At 27.8% G+C, this 23990-nt stretch overlaps 1 protein-coding gene across 2 annotated transcripts in view; it reads left to right on the forward strand.

Moving 5' to 3' along the window:
* The first annotated feature begins 6448 nt into the window (after window positions 1–6448).
* Window positions 6449–23990, forward strand: part of LOC105849755 (cilia- and flagella-associated protein 61) — a 73956-nt gene continuing 56414 nt past the window's right edge. The window contains exons 1-7 of one of the 2 annotated variants that reach the window (XM_065800473.1): window positions 6449–6631; window positions 8431–8558; window positions 8719–8863; window positions 12097–12173; window positions 12742–12809; window positions 17118–17238; window positions 22605–22672. In XM_065800473.1, the coding sequence (XP_065656545.1) occupies window positions 8440–8558; window positions 8719–8863; window positions 12097–12173; window positions 12742–12809; window positions 17118–17238; window positions 22605–22672 (598 nt within the window). In that variant the 5' untranslated portion in view covers window positions 6449–6631; window positions 8431–8439. The remainder of the gene's footprint in view (window positions 6632–8430; window positions 8559–8718; window positions 8864–12096; window positions 12174–12741; window positions 12810–17117; window positions 17239–22604; window positions 22673–23990) is intronic. The other variant, XM_065800474.1, reaches the window with a different exon arrangement.

Raw genomic sequence — 23990 nt, forward strand, 5'->3', positions numbered from 1 at the left:
TGTCATGATTTTCTCAATATTTTAAAGTATATTACTTAATAAAATCAATGTGATGTCGTAAATGTACTATATCACATCGTTGCACAGTCGTTTAAAAGCGGCAAGTTATTATACGCAAACGCAATCTCATTTAACAAAATTAATATTTTAAAGATGGCTTCGGTTTTAAGCTACGAAAGTATGATATCAATCATATTTTTAATTTAGGTATTAACGAATATCTGCATCTCTTACATTTGATTAAAACTATTATTGGAATAGCGCCACTACAACAGGTCCTTTTATTTTTTACGATTGATAATTTTCTATTTTTTAGTTTCTATTAAAATTTTTCCAATTAAATTAAAATTATTATTGGGATAGCCAACTTGATGGAAATAAAATTGAAAAAAAAATTAGAAAACGTCACAGTATATTAAAATATGCGATGTTATTTTTAAAAAAGGATCTACTTCAGGTGCCAACAATTATAGAAATTCGTTGCCTTAAGCATGACTACATGTTACAAAGTTCTGAACAATTTAGTTTGCCTAATTAAATCAAGTTTCTTTTTAATTAACAACTATATATACACTCGTGGACATAATTTCAAATTACGCAAACTAAAATGTAAACTCGATTTCCGTTAATACTCACTCAGGGTTGTTAATGTTTGGAATAACTTGCCGTCTGACGTCGTGAACGCCAAGGGCTTCAAAATTAAAATTTAATTCTATCGACTTTGAAAAATGCTGTTCCGGCTAATTAGTTTTTGTTTTATAACAGTGGTCTTATATATAATTGTAATATATATATATATATATATATATATATATATATATATATATATATATATATATATATATATATATATATATATATATATATTGTAAATTATCTCGCATATGTATTTTGTGATTGAAGGGCACGTTGTCAGAGTCCTTCATATTTTAAGGACCTGCGTATCCTTTAGATGATATATCACTGTTCTAATAAATTTTCATCTAATCTATTTAGTTTACTAAGGCCTCCATTTTTAAAATTCAGTTGCAAAATTCTTGAGCGTTGTAACTCAACAATTTTTCTTTTTGATAGCGGATTATTATGTATTAGTTTATTTCTTTTTGCTTATCGTAATATTTAAGTTTTTTTCTGCGTTAAAATATAACTCTTCTATCATCACTCTTGTTTTTATTTGCATGTTAAAGATTTAATCAAAATTTGCTGTATATACATACTTTTGTTTTCCCATACTATAATTTGTCTAATCATACTATAAGCAACCGTGGCGCAGTGGTAGCGCACTTGCCTCGGAAACAAAGGACCGTGGTTCAAACCCCACCTCTAGACGAGTTTTGCGACATCGGTTTGGAAGGAAGCGTGAACTTCCGATTAAATGCTCATCTGCGGTGCTCTATGCTAAAACCGTAAGGACTTCTTGGAGCACCTAAATCAAATTAGAAATAAAAAAAAATGCAAAACTATGATATAAAATTATATATATGGTACAACAATAATTGCTACAATTTTGATATTTTCTGCAGCTAGAGGCGTCTATAGCTGTCTCTAGCTAAACCCCTGGAGTTTCTAAAAAATTGACTTCTAGCAGTGCTGACTGATTTAGGGAGTGGGAGATCTATATTCCTTGGTACTACAGTTTTAAGGGGCCTTCTTTTTTTAAGTATAACTTTTTTTCTTATTTTCTTTGTATAATAATATGTCAGTTTAGGGTCCCTGCTTTAAAATAGTCTCAAGCGCCAAAATCTCTTCGTCCTGTCACTAACCTCTAGGTCAAGAATTGCTGCATTTTTCTTTAACTCACTTTCAAAGTATTATAACGTAGAATATAATATAACGACATAAATTAAAATATAATTGAATAAAGGTATAAGTTTCTATTAAAGATGAAAAAACAAAGAAAAAATGATTTTTAAACAAGTCATACTGTTTTTTGCAATTAAATGATATTTAATTTAGAGGACCAATTTTATGATCTCATAAAATCCTCTAAAAAAATGTCATAAGTTTTAAAAGTTGTCCTTGATGACCGTGGGTAAAGACGGCACTGACTAAAGCCGTGGCGCAGTGCTAAGAATGGCTCAGAACCAATTGGTCTGAGGTTCAACGCTTACTCTAGCCAAATTAGCGACATTGGTAAGGAAAGAGGCGTAAACTTTCTAGTTAAATGCTTTTCCGAGGAAAAGCATTTAACTAGATTTTAGAAAAAGTGCAAAAGGATTTTTTGCTTTTGTTTTATGTTTCTAATTAAATTTTTGGTATTTATAACATTTATACTTTTTATTATTGTGTGTTGATAATTATGAATTTACAACAAAAATATACCCCACCTTTTATACTGATTTGGAAATCTTTGAAAATGACGTATTGCACTTTATTAAAACAGTTAAGTTTAGCGTATAAATAACGAGTTTCTAACAACTGAAAACTATGAAAAATTCTTACGCGACAGTATTACTAATTTTTATGAGAAAGCCCCTAAACGTTTGAAAAATGCAACTAATTTAGAAGCGCTAAGTACCGCTTTAAAAATAAACCTAGAAAACAAGAATGAATCAACTTACCCAACCCAAGGTTTTGAAACTTCCTTATAGAATGTTTTTATTGGTTTATTCAAAAAGTGAGATGTAAACAAAATAAAATTGGACAAAACTTGTCATATTTTTTAGCCTTTCAAAAAACCAAATAAAGAATCATAGTATATCAATATTAGCTCAAATCATCCACCCTAAATTCTAACAAATTCCGATTTGAATTAATAACAGGCTTAGCCAAAACACTTCTGGTAATAATGTATTCAATTCCCTAAAACGTATTTACAAAGATGCCCTTAAAAAAGTGGATTTCAAAATGTTGAACCAAAATTTGATCATGAAAAAAATAATGCGAAAAAGCAAAATAGTACAAGAAATATAATTTCAAGTTCAAACATAAAAAATGTTTACACATAGGAAAAGTGTTTTTAAAACTGGCGGAGGACACCACCCTCTACTAAATTACGTAAAATTTTTAATTGAAATTTAATTAAAGTTAGCTACAGTTGAACGAAAAATATGGAAAGAAATATAAAACGTCAAAATAATGCTTTTTGTGCAAAAAAGAAATCCTGAAATGAAAAAACAACAGAAAATTGTAATTGTAAACAAACAAAAAATTTTTCAATTAGTGGAAAATGTTTATCGAAATACAAACAAAACAAAAAAAACAAAAAAATTAGATTTAAAATTATTTATCAGAATATACAACAATGTTTTTTCCTGATTATGTTTAACATAAATTTTACCTTCAATTACAGAAAATATTAGAAAATTCTTACATTTTAAAAGACGTTTAAGTAAACACTTAACAAACAAATAAAAAAAGTTTATAAAATACTTCAACAGATATCAAAGGGGCGACTGAATAAGTGCGAATTTCATAACTGCGAATCTGCATAATTGCGACTGGCATAAGTGCGAACTGGCATAAGTGCGAACTGGCACAAGCGCGAACTGGCATAAGTGCGAATCACTTGCAAAAACTGGCATAAGTGCGAACTAGCACAAGCGCGAACTGGCATAAGTGCGCCAAAAGAATTTGCAAACATTGGCATAAGTGCGAACTGGCATAAGTGCGAATCACTTGCAAAAACTGGCATAAGTGCGAACTAGCACAAGCGCGAACTGGCATAAGTGCGCCGAAAGAATTTGCAAACATTGGCATAAGTGCGAACTGGCATAAGTGCGAACTGGCATAAGTGCGAAACAATTGCAAAAACTGGCATAAGTACGAACTGGCACAGGCGCGAATTAGCATAAGTGCGCCGAAAGAATTTGCAAACATTGGCATAAGTGCAAATTGGCATAAGTGGCGATATGGCAAGTTCGCACTTATGCCTATTCGCACTTATGCCAGTTCGCACTTATGCCAATGTTTGCAAATTCTTTCGGCGCACTTATGCCAGTTCGCGCTTGTGCCAGTTCGCACTTATGCCAGTTTTTGCAATTGATTCGCACATATGCCAGTTCGCACTTATGCCAGTTCGCACTTATGCCAATGTTTGCAAATTCTTTTGGCGCACTTATGCCAGTTCGCGCTTGTGCCAGTTCGCACTTATGCCAGTTTTTGCAATTGATTCGCACATATGCCAGTTCGCACTTATGCCAGTTCGCACTTATGCCAATGTTTGCAAATTCTTTCGGCGCACTTATGCCAGTTCGCGCTTGTGCCAGTTCGCACTTATGCCAGTCTTTGCAACTGCTTCGCACTTATGCAGATTCGCAGTTATGAAATTCGCACTTATTCAGTCTCCTCATATTAAAAACTCGGTTACGGTTAATTAATAATTAAATATTTCTTACAAAAAGACGTTCTGATGAATCTGAAAAAGCTTTTTTTGTCGCCTAACTGAATTTTTGCCACACAAACGTTGCTTAGAACAACATCAAAAGACGAACGTAGTTTAGAACACGTACTTAGCTTAGAACAATATCTTCATTAAAAGAGGAAAAAACTTTATGTAAAAATTACAGATGTATACAAAAAAAAAGCAATTAATTAACTTGCTTTGTGTATATGTTGTTGCACAGAAATTTCAACGATTTGTGTTAAACTATTACCAAAAATGAGTTGAGCAATCTGATTGAACTCCTTGAAGTCCACCTAAGAACTTTTAAAACCGCTAAGAACTCTAAAGTAATTTAGATGGTTATTTCATTAATTGTTTAAAAAAATCTTTGAAGATGTTAAATCAAAGCTTTTATCCATCCTTTTTGATAAATTAATTGATGTGAGTGCAACCTAGCTTTTTGCAATTTGTATGAGACCTTTTTCAGAAAAGAAGAAACTGATGATTTTTTTGGTATAATTTAAATGGTCTCAACAACTGATGAAGATCTTTTCAATATCTTTAATTAAATACTTCTCCCCTTGAATAGTCTTTAAAAAACTGAATTGGATACAGATTAGATAGTTATTTAGAAGGTTTAGATTAGATAATTTAGATAGTGCTTCAAATATTATACATTAGTAGTCTAGTAAACTGTATTATGATGCGGTACATTCAATGCTATTCCAACTAACTATAAAAACCTATTCGAATCGGTTTTTTTCTTAGTGATGTTCCACAATTTTTAGCACTACTTGACGAAATAAAGCACTACTCGACGAAACAAATATGAGAAACAGTTTGAGCTTATAAACTCAAACAATAAACACGTGAAAAAATCTTATCAATAAAAATAAGCAGAATTTCATCTTGGTCTCAGTGTTGGTAGTTATCAAACGGTTGGGTTTTTTGAGAACTTGACTCTTAAAAATATTGCGTATAGTTTTCTAAATAAATAATAATAAATAAATTCTAAATGAGATTGCTAAATCTTATTTGTCAATAAAGTAAGTCAAATGGTTAATAGAAAATTTTACAAAAAAGTCTAGAAGTAAAGAAGAAAAGTCAAGAAACTGCTTTTCGCGACAATTTCGATTACTTTCTTGCTAGAGAGAGTCTTTTCCCAGCTGGGAAATTCATAATGTATAAGTGACCTGGCCAACTTAGTTATGCAAAAAGCAAGCAAAAGTAACAGAATACCAAACAAGAGCTGGAAAAAGTAATTCAGATCAAATTGTATTTTATGAGTCAAATAGTTTGTTGCAAAGACATTGGCGTTCCTGAGTCAATGACCGCAACGCACAGTGAGACAAAATCAAGTTTTTTGTGCCAAAATTATTTTCGTAGTTTTTTTTTTTTTAAATAGCTTTATTTATATATAAAATACATAAATAAAGTAATAAACATGTAACTATATAATATAAAAAAAATATATTAAAAAAGTTAAATTTTGGTGAAAAATACGAAATATTTTTAATGAACAAGACAACTTTTATCAGTGTAAACATTAAAAATATTACTTTTCAATGCTTGCATTTGTTATAAAATAACTTTTTTAGATTTATATTTACAGAACTTATATATTATAACAGTAATGAAAGATTTTGTAGGTATTCTTTGTGTACAAAACATCTTTTTTACATGTTCAGTATTTCTCATCAACTGACCATTAACCGAAGACCAATGTTTTGTTATAACTTTTTTTATTGCAAAAAGTTGCAAAATATTTATGATGCAAGGCTATTTACATACATTTAGCATGAGATTTACATAAGCAAATATTTGGAGGATATTGGAGGATAGTTTATCTGATACCTAATAGCAAAGGTTAGTAGCAAAAACTGTCTGTTTTCGATGCATAAAAACTTATGATTACACTTACGTTAAATTGTTTTTAAAAGTCTGAGCGAGAAAAACATTGTTAATTAAAATAATATATCTTAAAATGAAAATCAATAAAGTTAATTTAAAACAATAGTAGCGTAAGAAAGTTGATAAACAAAAAATGCAAAACAGCGTTTTTGGAACACATGTCAAATTAACGTGTAAATAACCGCATAAAATAACGCTTAAATTAATACTAATGTTTTTTTAACTAGATATTCCCTCTAATCAACATGTCTTCACCATTATGACAAATTTTTACTGTGCAATGCCGACATTGAATTTTATGTATTTTGGCACACTCTGTCCCACTGTGCAACGGTCTGAAATGAAATCTATGAAGCAGATGCATACAATAATAAAGACGAGCTTTACTCTTTGAAGGTTCTTTATTAAATTTGTCTTAAAAATTTATATTGATTCCCTTATCTTTATATTTAAATGAAGAAGTATAGTTGAGAAAATAAATTTTTGTTTAAAAAAACTTCTACTTTATCATTTTTTTTGTCTGGTTTATTCCTGATTTTCTTATTTCTAATTTTGGCCAATTGCCGAAAAAAACCTTGGCAACTTTGCCTTGATCCGCTGCGACGGTTTTCGGTTGTGTTGCCATGTCAAGTATGTCAACATTCTATATTAATTCTCATTATAGTATGTTGCTGCTAAATTGTACAAAATTAAAATCCAGATGATTTTATTTCAAATTTTCCATATAAAAAATTATTTAAAAAATACGAAATTTTGATCGTTTTAATAATAGAAAACCAGAAAAACTTTTTTTTCAAAAATAAAAAAAAAATAAAAAGAATAAAAATAAAAATTATTAGTTTTGTTCCAGTTTGATCAACAACAACAACAACAACAAACAACAAAAATCAATATATTTACCAAAAATATAGAATGTTATAAGTTACAAAAAATATATGTACAGTCTACATTCTGGATGGTTCACTCTCATATAGCTAGGCTAAATCGAGGAGAGCAACCATGAATAAAACAAAGCAAAACAAAAAATGCAAATAAAATAAATAATCACAAACACATATCTTTGATGTAAAAAGAGTTCAATTCAGTACTTTTTGCAATCCAATTGTAAACAAATGAAATATGTTGATTTTTGTTGAAAATGTTAATATATTGTTTTGAAAGACATCAGTGAAGTGACTATAACAATATAATTGTTATTACTTCATTATTATCAAATGAGTTTAGCAATCTAGTATCTTGTAAAATTTTATTAAATCTGATCTGTTTCTACATTATTCAAGCAACTATAGACTAGAGTTTTACTTTCTTTATCTTTTTACTGAATTTGAGTTGCGTTTTAATCAGTTCCTTAGCTTTAGAATAGTAAGACTACCAATAAGATGTGTAGCATTTTTTTATAGAATGAAGCTATGAAAAAATATCTAAAACTATGATAAAACTGTTTATTTATTAGTTTGTCCACCCATAGTATGTCTGGAAAAGCAAATGAATAAATATAGTTTTATTATAATTTCAGAGTACTTAGAGGCAATCTTATAGTTTACAACTAAAATATTTACTCGAAAATTCACATAAGTTCTGATTCTCTAATTATATTTAATGAGTTCATGTGATATCACAAATCCAAGGACATTTTCATCCTAATTAAATTCTATTTGTTTTATGTAATTTTAACATCCATAATATTATTAAATACTAATATGTATGTATGTGTTAAATTCTCTAAATATATATTCTAAAATGTTCCTAATGTTTTTAATATTCAAAACAGGGAACAAGGTTTTGGATGGAATTAGTTTAGAAGATTCTTGGTTAAATGAATCTTTTCATTTTTATTTATTAAATATTTATTAAAAAAAATCCTAAATTTCTAATTAAAAAATGTTTTTAAGCAATATAGTAAAAAATGTTTTTTTTGTTTTGAGACCCAATTTTGAAATACTTTTTCAAGATTTTTTTGATGTTTGTAATCCCTAAAAATAATTTATGAGCAAATTTTCAAAATCCAGATTCATTTTCTTATATAAAACAAATTTAAGAAGCTAATGACATTTTTTAAATAGTTAAGTTTTATATTACTACTACAGAAAAAGTCATGCTTTATTAGTTTATAATGCATGTTTAATATTATAAAATAAATTTCAGAATTTTGTCCATCTATGCTTACAATTTATGTATACAGGAGTTAATTTTAGAAAATAAAAATGACTGACATTCTAATTTCTGCTAGAAGAACCGAATCTCACGATCTTGATGAAATTTTAAAACTTGTAAACGACAAATCAAGACAAATGTTTGGAAGAGTCAATCTTGCACACATTGTGTAAGCATTATATTACAATGAAAAATATTTGTTAAAATTAAAATTGTAAAGCTATATATTTGAGTTATATATTCAGTTAAGAACTACTTTATCATAAATAAAATTTCAAAATATCTAAATTTATTTTTACAATGCATTACTCAAAATTTATATTTTTTAGTGAAAAAGCAAATTTTAGTTTGACAATTATAGATGAAAAACAATCAATTGTTGGTCATGCTTCTTTTTATGATTATCCAAACATTGAAAATCCTGACTGGTATTATTGGTTAAATACAAATTATGAAGATGCCAAAGAATGTTCAGTATGTCAACTTAAATATAAATATAATATATTCTCAAAATAAATATATACTTGCTAGTTGGGATTCTCCTCAAAGAATTCTTTTCCAAATTTCTTATAATTTTTATAATAATGATCATTTATTTATTCACTTTTTTTATATATCAATTTATGGGGCAGGTGAACCTCTTTAAATATAATAAACTTCCTATATAATTGTGGATAAGTATAGAAAAAGCTTTTAAACCTTAGATGGATTAAAACCTTGGATGGTAATTCTCTAAGTGTTAATATTAGAATAAAAATACTTGATCTTTATCTATTAAACAGTATAAATCCAAGATGGCTATCCAATTGTAAAAAATTTAACTTTTTAACAATTCATTTCTAAATAAGAAATTATTGAAAATCTTCCAAATCACTCAAGTGTGGAGCCCAGATTTGCACTAAAGTAACAGTTTCAATTTGGTAAAAATAATACAAAAAATATTAAACTGTGTAATTGTAATTCGAGATTGCAATGTCAAATAACTTTAGATCATTTTATTGCTTCTTTTTAATAAAAACTACAAAAACCTGCAAAAAAAAATGTATAAAAATGACAGTTCAAATAATAATTAAATTTATGAAGATCCAACTAGCAAATTTGATGCATGCTACTTTTGATACCCACACTTATATTTTTAGGATGGCATAGATGTAAATGATGTGTGGTTATGGTATTTAAAATACTTTAATGGTTTAGTGCAAGAGCTATCTATTTATTCATTTAAAAAATTGCTTATTAAATACAAAATTTGGTTTTATACTTGTTACAAGCAATGTTTGTAGCGTTATGTTACAAGAATATATACATAACAAGTATCATTTGTTGCACCATATTTATACGAGCATTGTTTTTGAGTTTTCATATTAGCTATCCATTTATTAACAACATTACTTACATGAAAAATTATTATGCAATAATTTAGAGTGTAATAATTTTATTTTTTATCAGTTTAATAATTTTATATTTTATCAATATAATTTAGAGTGAAATAGTTTTATATTTTTCAGTTAGTTCAATCTAATCAAAAACATTTGCATTTAAATCGGCGCTCTTTTTTAATATTTTTTTGAAACAACCATGTCTTTTAAAAAGCATTGCAGTTTATTATGCAATTAATTTTTAATAAAAATGACTTGGCGTTTTTCATTTAAGTTTCAGTGATAGTTATACTTTTTGAGATAAGAAATTATACTTTTGTGAGAGCCGTTAATTGCTCCCTTATTTCATGTAAATATCTGGGCGGCCAATTGATGGACCCCAAACGTGAGATAAAAACTGTTCACCGAACTCGCCTCTCAAATAGATCATTGTTTCGATATTGCAAGAGTTTGATATGAGATAGGTATTGGGCAAGGTGTTCTAAATCGAGACGACAGGGATAAGGTTAAAACAAGAACTTGGGGACCCATTTTGACAAAATTTAACTGACATTATTATTATATTATTTAATTGGTTTTTATATTTGATGCTTTTTAATGTATCTTTTTTAAATGGTTTGTTTTATGTTATTTTGTAACGTTTTATTATTATCAGATGAAGCTGACCACAATAGGTCAGCGAAATATCATTAATATATTATTATATCAAAATATATTTAAAAATAGTTATACGCTGCTTTTTTATTGAAATCAGCTTACATATTTTATATATATATATATATATATATATATATATATATATATATATATATATATACGCACACACAAGCTATTCTAGACTATTTTCAACAGCGTCAGCCATATTTGGGCGCCACCCAAATAAAAAATTGAGGATTTTTTTAATATATATTTTTTACGGCAAATTTTTTTTTTGTAAAAAAACGCTGATATTCGGAAATATTTCTGCTAAATTTCTCCAGGACATCAGACATTGTCCAGCACTTGTTTGGTAAAAAACAATGTCTATCAGTCATTTTGCCTGACCCATATTTTGTGTGCATTTATTTTATAATCACTTTAGTTCCAAAATTATTAATAAATTCAGTATTGTATATTAACTTCATTTTTTGAACTTTTGATTTTTTATAAACAACAGAAAATGATTATTATGTTAATATGTTAATACAAAACGTCATTTTTTTGAGCTTATTCATTTTTTAAAAGACGCCTAAGCATTTTTGACTTAAGTCAAAATGAATTTAAATTTTTTTGACAGTTTGATTTTTATCATCTATATTAAAATGTTGCAACTAATTATTAATTTAAATTTATATCTCAGTATTTATTTTATTTTTTGTCCGATGGTTTTTATAAATTTTAAATGAATGTTTTAGCTTTTAAAACCCCTATTAAATTTGTTTTATAAAAATTTTAACATAGTAGTTTTTTTAATACTTATAGTAACCAGTACTTTTTTATTATATTATATATTATATTAAATTTGAGTTTTGTTACATAACGTTTGTTTTTGCACTAAATTTTTTCGCTATGAAAAGTGTTTTGCTATGAAAAGCAACCATAGAAAAAGTTGAAAAATGTTTATTAAAAAAAACATTTATATGAATGTAATTACGTCTAATATTCTTTGATAATTTAAATAAAATAGGTTAAGTGTAAACAATCATTAGAAATAATTTGTTACTTTATTTAATGAAGTAATAAGTAAACTAAATAGTTTATGTATTTAATATATTTATAATTTACAATAATTTACAGAGCATTTTGCATAGTATGGTAATTTTTTAAAAACGTAATATAAATTTATTTTTCTTTTCAAATTTTAGTTTTTTGAGCTTCCATTTTTTCTTTTTCTTTAAGATTTTATTTTTTAAGATAAGTTATCTTTTAAATTTTCTTTTTGTTTTCAGCGCACTTTTGAAATGCCTTAAATTGTTAAAATAAACTGCCGTGGTCAAGTTGTAAAACAAAATATTTTAAGCGTGGTCAGGAATGGCATTCAATCACATTTCTTTAAGTTTTATCGGACATGTCTGCCAAACTTAAGCATTTACCGGACAAATTGTTTGGAACAAAAAAGTTCGTTATTTTAAGCCCTGTATATATATATATTTATATATATATATATATATATATATATATATATATATATATATATATATATATATATATATATATATATATATATATATATATATATATATACACACGTTATTTTAAGCCCTGTATATATAAATATATATCGTTATTTTAAGCCCTGTATATATAAATATATATATATATTTATATATATTTGTAAAATAATTATAGCCAATGAATTCTCTGTTCTTGCATTATATTGTTTCAATGGAATCAATTACTGAACAAGTGGAGAAAGAAATTGTGAGGTAAAAAAACAAAATATTGCTATTTTCTAAATATGTATTGCTAAATTATCAGTATTAATGTTTTTAGCAATTGTCTCACTATTTTGTGTGCAAGACTTAAATTTTGTTACAATCTAATCTACAGCTTTTATTAGAGAGTTGTTAAATATTAAAAAATATAGATCTTTAATACTAATATTAAAAAATATAGATCTTTAATACTAATATATAATAATATATAATATAACTGTTAGGTATAATAAAAATATAATAGATTTTTAATACTTACATATAACTGTGTATCTTATTTTTCTATATTATTTACCTTATCACATCATCTCAATTAATTACCTCATTAGATCATCTCAATTACTTACCTCATTAGATCATCTCAATTACTTACCTCATTACATCATTTCATTTTTTGTAGTACTTATTATTTTGCATTTCATTAGATCAGTTTTCATTTATCTATCTTTACCACCACACAAAGTATTTTACATAGACATTCAATTAAAGTGTGTTTCATTCTTTTAATTATGGTGGTTATTGATTTTTTTTATTTTGACAATAATTATGTTACTTTTAGGACAATTTTTCAAGCAATACCGCTATTACACTTTGTTATTTTTGTTCTACCAATAAAAGTTAATCTTAGTAAGTATGATTTTGTTCTACCAATAAAAGTTAATCTTAGTAAATTTAATTTTATTCTACCAATAAAAGTTTATCTTAGTAAATTTAATTCTATTCTACCAATAAAAGTTAATCTTAGTGAGTATAATTTTGTTCTACCAATAAAAGTTAATCTTTGTAAATATAATTTTGTTCTACCAATAAAAGTTAATCTTAGTAAGTATAATTTTATTATAACATTTAAAGTTAAGTTTAATATGTTTTTAAAATGTTTTTATTTAAATTAATCATTTTAAAATCTGTTTATTTTTTTGATGCAATAATAATAATAAAAAACTTTTAGGAAAATGCTTTCAAAATAAAAATTATTTTAAAAAAAAGGTAGAAAAATGTTTGTTCTCATTAATTTTGTTTAAAATTATTCACCAAGATTTATATTTATTTTTGTTCATATTAAAAGGTAGAAATAAAGGACCAGATACTCATATAAAATGCTCATATTAAACCAAAGACTTTGATAATGAGAATATTAATAGAAATGAGTTCATGAAATAAGTCCGGTTAATCTATCATAATACCAATATATTATCAGAAGGATGCAAAATGAATGCTTGCATTAGATTATGTTGCTATTAGCAGGGTATTCTGACCTGGCAGTTTTTGATAAACAAGAAAAACAAATAATTGATCTAAGCAATAGAATTAGAGTAATAGAATTAAAGAAGCCAGATGTTGTAATTCTGCTTTTCAGCAACATAGTTAAATCAAGGAAACTTAATGCACAAGATAATAACTGTTAAATGGTTTCGAAATTTCAATCAGAAAAAGATCAAAAAGCAAATAACATAGTCTTATACGGATTAAAAGAATCAATTAAACCAGAAGAAGAACACAGAAAACATGATGATTACGATCTTGTTTGCAATCTTTTAAGTGAACTACAGCTACCACCAAATAATAATGTATCCATATCAAGAAATTATCGAATAAGAGCAAAGCAACACCAGCATCATGCGCAAAAAAAGGAAAACTTAACAAACATGGATGAAGAAGATAAAAGTGTGGGCGACACATCTGCCAGTACCCAAAAACCTGTACTTTTAATTGTCGAAATTGTAAACGAAAATTTAATATGAAATGAAATCTTAAAACGTGCCAAGAACTTAGCTAAAAGCGAAGACTTTAACAATGTATATATTCAACCTAATTTAACTAGTGCAGAGCACAGTTTAAGAGTTACTCACAAAAAAAACATTCTAAATAAAGAAATACTGTGAGAGAACAACAAATTTACTGGTACTCACTACTTTTGTATCAGAGGTACTGAGGTTAAAAAAATTTATATTGTCCAATAGCAATTCATCCCCACCCGGTTTCTGTACACGCGAATAAATCCTACAATTGATGCTAACACAATAAAAAACAACTTAACAACACATTTATCATGTTGCTCCACAGAAGAATTACCAGGTGATATTACTTTGTCCCAAATCATATCATCTTCAATACCAGTTCAACTAAAACTCACAAAAAATATTCTCTAAAGAACTAAATTCAGATGAAAAAATGATATTAGCAAAAAATACGTCAAGCGCATCATCTCTGATGCAAACTAACATGTCAGCAACATGTCATTATCTTGACACCTACATAAGCATTATTACATTGTTCAAATGTTTCTGCAAATGGTGCTGGGAAGTTGAGTTTGTCAGACAGATAATTATCAAAAACCAAAATTTTAAAACCTAAACAAGCCAAACTTGAACAAACTTTGCGACCACAATACAGTCACAATAAAGCTTTGCTTAGAGATCCACCAACTACCAATTTTTCTGATATGCTTTATTACTGGGCTAACAATCCATGCTCACTAAATAAAGATAAACATGATAAACTTGTTGCCAGGTTAGCTGACATCTGAGATCAATCACTGGTACCACATATCATATGGTTTACGGAAACCTGGTTAACGAGCAATTCTGATACATCAATCGCCGGTTATCAACTATACATATGGACAGAATCGGCAGAGGAGGCGATGTTGTCATCTACATCAAGAATAGTACTGTAGCTGAAAAAACTAATGTTGCCCAACTTAACTCGCCCGAAATTGAACAAATATGGCGTGTGATCAAAATTGGGAAAGATGTCATTCTCATCGGTTCTATTTAATGTCCTCACAACTTCAATGATGACTACTTTGTTTGTGTTTTAGCTACCATAATAGCAGCAAAAACTGTTCTTCAAAAACTAGACTGCTTGTCAATTCTTCTTTCTGGAGATTTCAATTTAAAAAAAAACGTGTTTTCCAAATCCATTGAAGAAGGAAGTGCTGTAGCAACAATTGCCTATGTAACCCACAAGCACTCAACCGATCTAAAATTTCAAGAATGTCTCAATGAGTGCCATCTTATGCAGCTGGTTACATTTCCAACATATCGCCAGCATGGGGACGTCCCTTTTAGAAGACCTAATAATCTCAGACAAACCAGACCGCTCCATAGATATCACTAGAGCAGATCATCTAGACAATACACCAAGAGGTGAAGTACATTGCATAATACACAGACTCTTTGCTTTGACGGGGCACAACACAACAACTACTCGGATAAAAAAACGATTCATCTGGAGCAAAGCTGATTACAGTTCCTTATTAACCTGGATATTATCTATAGATTGGATAAAAACATTCAATGGAAGCTCTGTGCATGAAAATTGCCAGATTCTAGTTAAAAACTACAATAAAGTAGTCAGTAAATTCATTCTAACAACAACAACACCGTTCTATAAAAATCCAACACTGTGGATTACGTCTGAAGTACTTAAAACTATCAGAAAAAAAGAGCTCTGGGGTAAATATATTGCAGTTGGTCGCAAAACACATAAATAAGGCAGTAACTGATCACGAGGAGAAGCTCATCAAAGATTCAAAATCTTACCCAAAAATTGTGCATGTTTATGTCAGAAGTAAGCAAGAAGTCAAAGATTCTCTTTGTTCAATCGAAGCGGACAATGGCACTATTACAACAGATATAAACATAATTTGCTCCACCCTCAATAACTATTTTCAATCTGTCTTTGAAACTGAACCTGATGGCAGTATGCCAACATTTCTTGGTCGTACTCAAGCAACATGTAAAATTAATGAAAATTGGTTCACAATTGCAGACATTCAAAATCATCTAAGAAATCTTGAAGAAACTAAATCAGTTGGTGTAGATGGAATCCATCCATGTTTTTTACGTAACTGCGCAGCAGCATTTGCAATACCACTCAACTCTATCTTTAGACAATCTTTATTTTCTGGCTCTGTACCTGACTTTTGGAAACAATATAACATTACTCCCATCTTTAAGAAAGGGAGCAAGCTTAAGGCTCACAATTGTCGATAAGTCTCCCTCACCTCAATATCTTGCAAAGTAATGGAAAGAATAATTCACAAACATATTATGGTGCATTGCGTGGAAAACAATAACCTCCTTGAAGCTTATGATATACTTACTGAGGCTATGCACCAAGGTTACAGTGCTGATATTATCTACACCGATTTTGTTAAAGCATTTGATAAAGTCCTGCACAAATGTCTCCTACATAAACTGAAAGCATACAACATTCACAACAAGCTGCTACTTTGGATCAAAATGTGGCTAAAAGATCGTAAGCAATGTGTTGTCCTAGGAGAACACGTTTCTGAGTGAAAGAACGTCACTATTGGAGATCCTCAAGACTCTGTCTTAGGACCACTACTTTCCATTTTGTTTATAAACAATCTTTTTGATAGTATTGTTCACAAGATATTACTATACACTGATAACAGAAAAATTATTGGGATCATAAAGTCAGCCTTGGACATCACAATGCTTCAGGCAGACATTAATAAGGCGGTTACATGGTCAAATACTTGGCTCATGCACTTTAACATAGATAAATGTAAAGTGATGCAAGCAAGTTGTCCTAAGAAACATTTATCACATGAGTATATATATATATATATATATATATATATATATATATATATATATATATATATATATATATATACATATATAATTTTTATATTTTAAAGATAGAGTAAAAAAAAAAAAGTTTACTATAACAATAAAAAGTTTGATAATAAAAATAAAAATTCTTTATTAATTTAAATTTAAATCTTACTTAATTCTTTAGGAACTAAAACTATTACTTGTGAAAACTTTATTAAATACTATAAAATAAAAATTATTTTAAATGCCTAAAAATTGTCTTACAGGTACATCTTTAATTCAGTTTTAAAATGTCTTTTGTTCAATAGATTGTCTGGTTTTTTTAAATTACTTAAAATTAATTTAGGTAATTCATTGAGTAGGATATTTACACAGATCAATTCAATTGATGGTTACGTTTCCAACTACAAAGTTACAATGTGTTATCGTCATAATCATTTTCCTGTACTTCATATAAGACCAGCAAGGTATACAAAGTTATACATTTTTACAAAAAATGTTTTATCAATAAACATCATAACAAAATGCAGAAACTCCATTTTTGAAAAATTGCTTTACATGATTCAAAGCGCACATGTAACCTCAAAAAGAAACATATTTGCATTTGATTTACAATTTTAAAACAAATTAGTATAAAAACAATTATTTTAAGATAGTAACATATATACATACATACATACATACATACATACATACATACATACATACATACATACATACATACATACATACATACATACATACATACATACATATATACATACAAGAAACAGTCATTGTTATAATTATTAAAACAATAATTGTTAGCATGGAGATGTTTGTATATGTGTGAGTTTTTGTCGCTCCTGTAGTGTTCAGTCATTTGTGTTTTAAGGTGGCAAGAAGTTTCGCCTATATAACAGGAATTACATCCTTCGCATACAAATTTATAGATAACGAATGATTTGAACTCTACAAGAAGAGGATCCTTTGGTGAAAACATATTAGAAATTTTAAAAGTAAAAATTAAATTAAAGTTTATAGGTTCCAAATCCATTGAAGAAGGAAGTGTTGTAGCACTTACATCTTCAACTTTACCAGGTATATGTTTAAAGCTCACAATAACTAAATCTTTTGGAGAAAAATCTAGTGCAATGTCTATTTTACCTGTTGAAGTAGCTGAACCTGTTGAATGTCCACCATCCAGAATGGAGAAATATTTTCTAAAAGGTAGTTCATTTACATGTAACAAGCAGACCAACCATTGCAATGTTCTCCCAAGACCTTCTTCTAATTTTCTGATTACTCCATTGTGTTGACCTGTGTTATTCACAGGACCATTGCAAACAACTGCTGCTAAAGTGTCTGATGATTTGATGTTGTCGATGCTCAATAATATCTCTTAAGCAATATTAACAGCTTTACTACTTTGTGGCATGACATGATTGACATATTTGTTTGCGGAAATGACACTATCACATAATGTTCTTCTTTTAAATTTTGTTGGACTCTACTTGTTTTAACAGAAGTAATATCCTGCTTCCCATCAAATCCAATGCAAAGTACTTTTTGGACTTCAGCATCATGCTTTTTAACTTCCTTTTTCCTCCACATATTTCTCTGACGACGAAGTTTTGCTGCATCAATAGCATTCTTTGGTGTTATAAGATCTAAATCTTTTAGTACGGCATTTGCTATTAGGCAACCATTCCTGTTACTGATTTTACACCCATCCATGGCCTTACACAACTCAGGATATTGTTTAGTGTTGTAAACCTTGATCTCTTCATAACTTGACATTACTTTATCCTCTGACATCTCGATTGGGAAAAATTCTTCATCTGACTTTGACTATTCCTTATCACTGCAATATGTTTCATTTGGATCAATTTCTTTATCAAACTTCAATTTCTTATCTGTAATTGGTAAATTGCATGTTTTACTTCCTCTTTTTTCTCTCTTCTGCAGCCTAATTGTTTCAAATTTGTCTACTTTTTCTATTACCATCATCCCTACCATTTTTTGATCTATCCAGAACTCCCATTCAAGTGTTGGAATTTTTTTGGCAGTGGACATGAACAAGCTGACCTTTCTTGAACACCATTATCAGAACACTTACACAGACAAATATCGAATAGTTGGTCTAACATCTGTAAACTTGATTTAAATGTTACAGAGGACTTCTTCCCATCAGAGTATTTACCAAGCTCATGTACTTTGTTAATTAGTCTTTTTATGCGAATAATTAAGCTGCTGACTGCAATGGTAGGAATACTTGCTTTATTGTATAGTGCTTTAATTTCATTAGCTATGACTGTTGCTCTTTCAGTAACACTTGCACAATTGTTATTTTTTAATAAATAGTCATATGCTTTGAAAACATCAGCAGAAGTTGGCATTTGATTTGTTTGGAATGGTCTAAGTTGTCCAAGCATACCATGTTCAGTTTCACTTTGTGTTTTAACAGTAGTCATTTTTATATTCAATTTTAACTAATTAAACTAAAACGAAAAAAAAACAACGTAACTTAAATGTAAAATATACAAGTATATATCTTATAATGAAGTGCAGGATCATGTTAATCAGAATTTAAAAAACAACACTAACAGATTTTTGTCTTATATTTCGTAGGGTGCTCTAAACTTTTGCAAAGTTCTGTTTACTATTAATATAATATTATTAACATGAATCATCAAAAATTCCAAATCTTAATGCTTTTATCCTGCAATTATGCTGTTGTAAAATAGCATCATTTTGACCTGACAGTAAAATTCAAGTTAATGTTAGCTTTAAAAGGATCTCACTTTGCTACAGCATGTGGGTCTTAGTGCCTGGTGAACTTTAACTCAGATAAAACTCAATTTTTTTCTGCTTATTGTTATCGCAATAATCTAGATCTTCCTATAATTATGAACGGTAATGTACTTGATGAGTCATCTACCCTTTATCTTCTAGGATTAACTCTTACTTCCGATCTTTTTGGAACCCATATATTAGATCGATTGCAAGATTAGCATCTGCAAAGGTTGCATCTCTTTATTGTGCGCACCACTTTCTTACTTCCAATTCTATTCTTTATCTCAATAACTCTCAAATCCATTCTTGTATGGAAAACTGTTGCCATATCTGGGGCAGATCTTCCAATGAAGCCCTTTCTCTTTTAGACAAGGCGCAAAAACCCATTGTAAACATAGTTGGACCTGCTCTTGCAGCCAACTTCCAACCATTATCACATTGTTGTAATGTTGCTTCTGTTTCTCTTTTCTACAAGTACTAATGGGCTCTGAAGAGCTAGTGTCTCTTTTGCCATCTACTAAAATCATTCTTGTGTTACTTGTCATTCAATAAAGTTTCAACTTTTTACTGTGACTGTTCCCAAGTGCTCCAAAAATTCTTATTTGTCTAGTTTTTTTTCCTTCATCTTGCTTTCCTGATTCATATAATTTGCAATCTTTTAAGTAATCTGTCAATCGTTATCTTGCTCTATAAACTTCATCTTTTCTCTTTCAGTAACTTTCAACTTTAATAGTGGTTGCTTGCAGCCTTGTTGAAAGTGAAAATGTTGAAATAAAATATTTATACATATATGTATATATTTATATATTTATATATATATATATATATATATATATATATATATATATATATATATATATATATATATATATATATATATATATATATATATATATATATATATATATACACACACATGATATTTTAAAAACATCAATAAACGTGAATTTCTCTCCTAAGATACTAAATTTATTTTTTAAAAGAAATTTTTGAGTTGTTGTGACCAACGTCTTCAGCTTAAAAGTTTTTTGTTTAAATTTTATTTTTAAAATGGCAATTCTATTTTACGTCAATGGGATGGTTTCGTCTTTTTCTGACATAGGTGCACCAAAAATGGTGTCCAAAATTTTGTTGACACATATTGTCCCTAATCTACATTTATACCATTTTGTTGAAGGGCACATTGGTGGTACTATATTTCAAGTGCCTCACGAACTTTCCTATCAAACTTTTTAGCATCAACTTTTAGAGTTCTACAACTGTCTCAGTTAATTTGTTGTTAAATTGTTGACTCCTGGGTGGCTTTGATTAAATAAAGTTTCTTTAAAAATATAAATATGGGTTTGTTTCATTTGTAGTTTGGATTTATTTCTTGCTGTTAATAGTACGTCTAGGTTCAAGTTTGATTTGAAGACCGTTTTATATCCTGCCTTCCTAAACACCTTACATAATTTGGGAGACAATATTGGTACCCAAGGTATCTACCTTATTAAATGTCATTGTAGCAAAAAGTATATAGAATGCAAACAAAACTGCAAGTAAAACAAAAACAAAAATGCAAATAAAAACACACATGCAACAACACAAAAACAGTACAATAGAAAATAAAACAGAACAAACTGCATTAATGACACACAAGAGACATTGTGCACCACTACAATTTACTGGGACAGTTGTAGAACTCTAAAAGTTGATGCTAAAAAATGTTCGATATATGTGCATATATATAGATATATATATATATATATATATATATAGATATATATATATATATATATATATATATATATATATATATATATATATATATATATATATATATATATATATATATATATATATACACACACAAACATATATATATATACACACACAAACATATATATATATACACACAAACATATATATATATATATACATATATATATATATATATATATATATATATATATATATATATATATATACACACAAACATATATATATATACATACAAATATATATATATATATATACATGCAAATATATATATATATATATATATATATATATATAATTTAAATTGCTATATATACACACAAACATATATATATATACATACAAATATATATATATGTATATATATATATATATATATATATATATATATATATATATATATATATATATAACTTAAATTGCTAGTTTAGATGAGGACTCTGGCGTCTCCCTGAAATAGCCTGCTGCTGGGGGCTTCAGTACATACATCAATTGACAAATAGTCTGACTCGCAGTGGTTGTTGCTACACTGACTGAGGGTTTGGGATGGGGCAGCAATTTTTTCTTTCATTATGCTTTGTTTTTTTCTTCTTTTTCTGAAAACGCCGTATGCTATAAAGATAAGCATAACTAGTGACCAAATGCTTATCTAAATACACTATAGAAGATATATATATATATATATATTTATTTATTTACTTTTGTATATATGTTTTTTCTCCCTGTTCAAGGTTACCTAATAAAATTAATAAAAAGCCTAATGAAGTTTAAGGTAAATTAACTTATTAAATGCTAATATATATATAAAAAATATAATACTTTCAATTTCAAATTTTCAGAAAAAATAAGAAAGAATAAATTAGTCTCATACAAAAGCAAAAGTTTTGATTAAATAAAGTTTCTTTAAAAATATAAATATGGGTTTGTTTCAAGTTATTATGACATGTAGGTATATGTGTTAGTAGTGCATGATACGATGCGGTTCAAGTATTATTCTCACACATTTACAACACAAAGCATTTACAACACAAAGCATTTACAACACAAAGCATTTACAGCGCAAAGAATTTAAAGCAAAAAACATTTATACCACAAAGCATTTACAACAAAAAACATTTATAACACGAAGCATTTACCACACAATTCATTTACAACACAAAGAATTTACATTTACAATTTCATTATGATTACAAGATTACATACAGTACAGTTTTAAAAATTATTATACTAACTATTATACGTACTATATACGTAGTATATATAATTTGTTTAAATAATTTTTTATCTGTAATATTTATAGAATTGAAGATCACGATGATTTAAAAATAATATACGACCAGTATAATAATGATCTTGTTAACATTTATGGTATGTTGGTATTACATATTATATGTAACATTTATGATATGATAATATAACACATTTATGATATGTTATATTGATTTTTATTAATAGTATGGTATGAACATGTTTTTTATGAAGTGTCATCAAAAAATATATTGTTATAAAATTGTTGATAGTTTTAAAGCAAAATCAGAAATGACCCTTTTTTTTTAGATGTAAGTTAACAAAAGTACAGGTGTCTTTGATGTAGTGAACTCTAAAATGGAGTTGGACATAAGATTTAAAAAAAACATTTTTCCTCCGAATTTGTTAATATATAAAGTATTTCTATATTTATAAGTATTATGAGTTTATAAATTTTTAAAATTTTAGTCTTTTGTTAAAATAAAAAATAAAAAAAAACGGCTCTAAACTACGGGTAATGTATAAAAAAATTAGATGCTAAATGGATATGCTTGTTGTATGACAAAAGTTATATGTATTGAGTTTATATCAGGTACAATAGAAGATTTAAAATTTAAGTGACTTATCAGCTATCTTCTGTAGAAGATTGCAGATAAATCACTTATATTGTAAATCTTATATTGAAACTAAGGGTCTTGTCATTTATAAATGTTTTTTATAAGGATTTTGGCTTTTTTTTATTATAATGTTTGTGAGGACACCACTATAATATGTTAGGACACTTCTATAATATATCAATATACAGTAGAAGGACACCTCTATGTTATATAAATTTAATTTTCCATGGGCATTTCTATTGATACTATAAAGTAAGGATAAGATTGTTAAATAGTACTTAACTCACTGTTTTAGTTTCTACAGGTTTTTCATCTTTCTTTTTTTTTTTTTGTTTTTTCAGGGTGTTTAAATCCAATAGTAGTACTATCTTATATTTAATTTTTTTTTTATAAATAAGTTTTTTAAGCATTACTAATTGATAAATAATGAAAAATTATGTTTAATAGTGTTTTATTCATCTAATTAATAAAGATTTAATATTATTTAAACAGGCCTTGGCAGGAGTAAATGAGTGCAAGAGTGAAGCTCTCATAAAACAAACATGGCGAATCATGCGAGCTGCCTCTCTAAACAGCTTTTTAGGAGATTTATTAAATAAATTGCTTATTAAATGTAAAATTTAATTTTACTCTTGTTTCAAGCCTTTGCTTGTAATTTTAATGTTAACAGAATATAAACATAAACAGTGTTGTTTATCGCACCACAAAAAATCTCCTTAGACAAATGTTTTAGACAAGTGTTTTAGTGTTTTAGTGCTTTCTTTAGGTTCTCACATTAGTTATACTAGTCACACTAGTTATTTATTTACCATACAATTATA

This window comes from Hydra vulgaris, chromosome 06, assembly GCF_038396675.1.
Source record: "Hydra vulgaris chromosome 06, alternate assembly HydraT2T_AEP".
NCBI lineage: Eukaryota > Metazoa > Cnidaria > Hydrozoa > Anthoathecata > Hydridae > Hydra > Hydra vulgaris.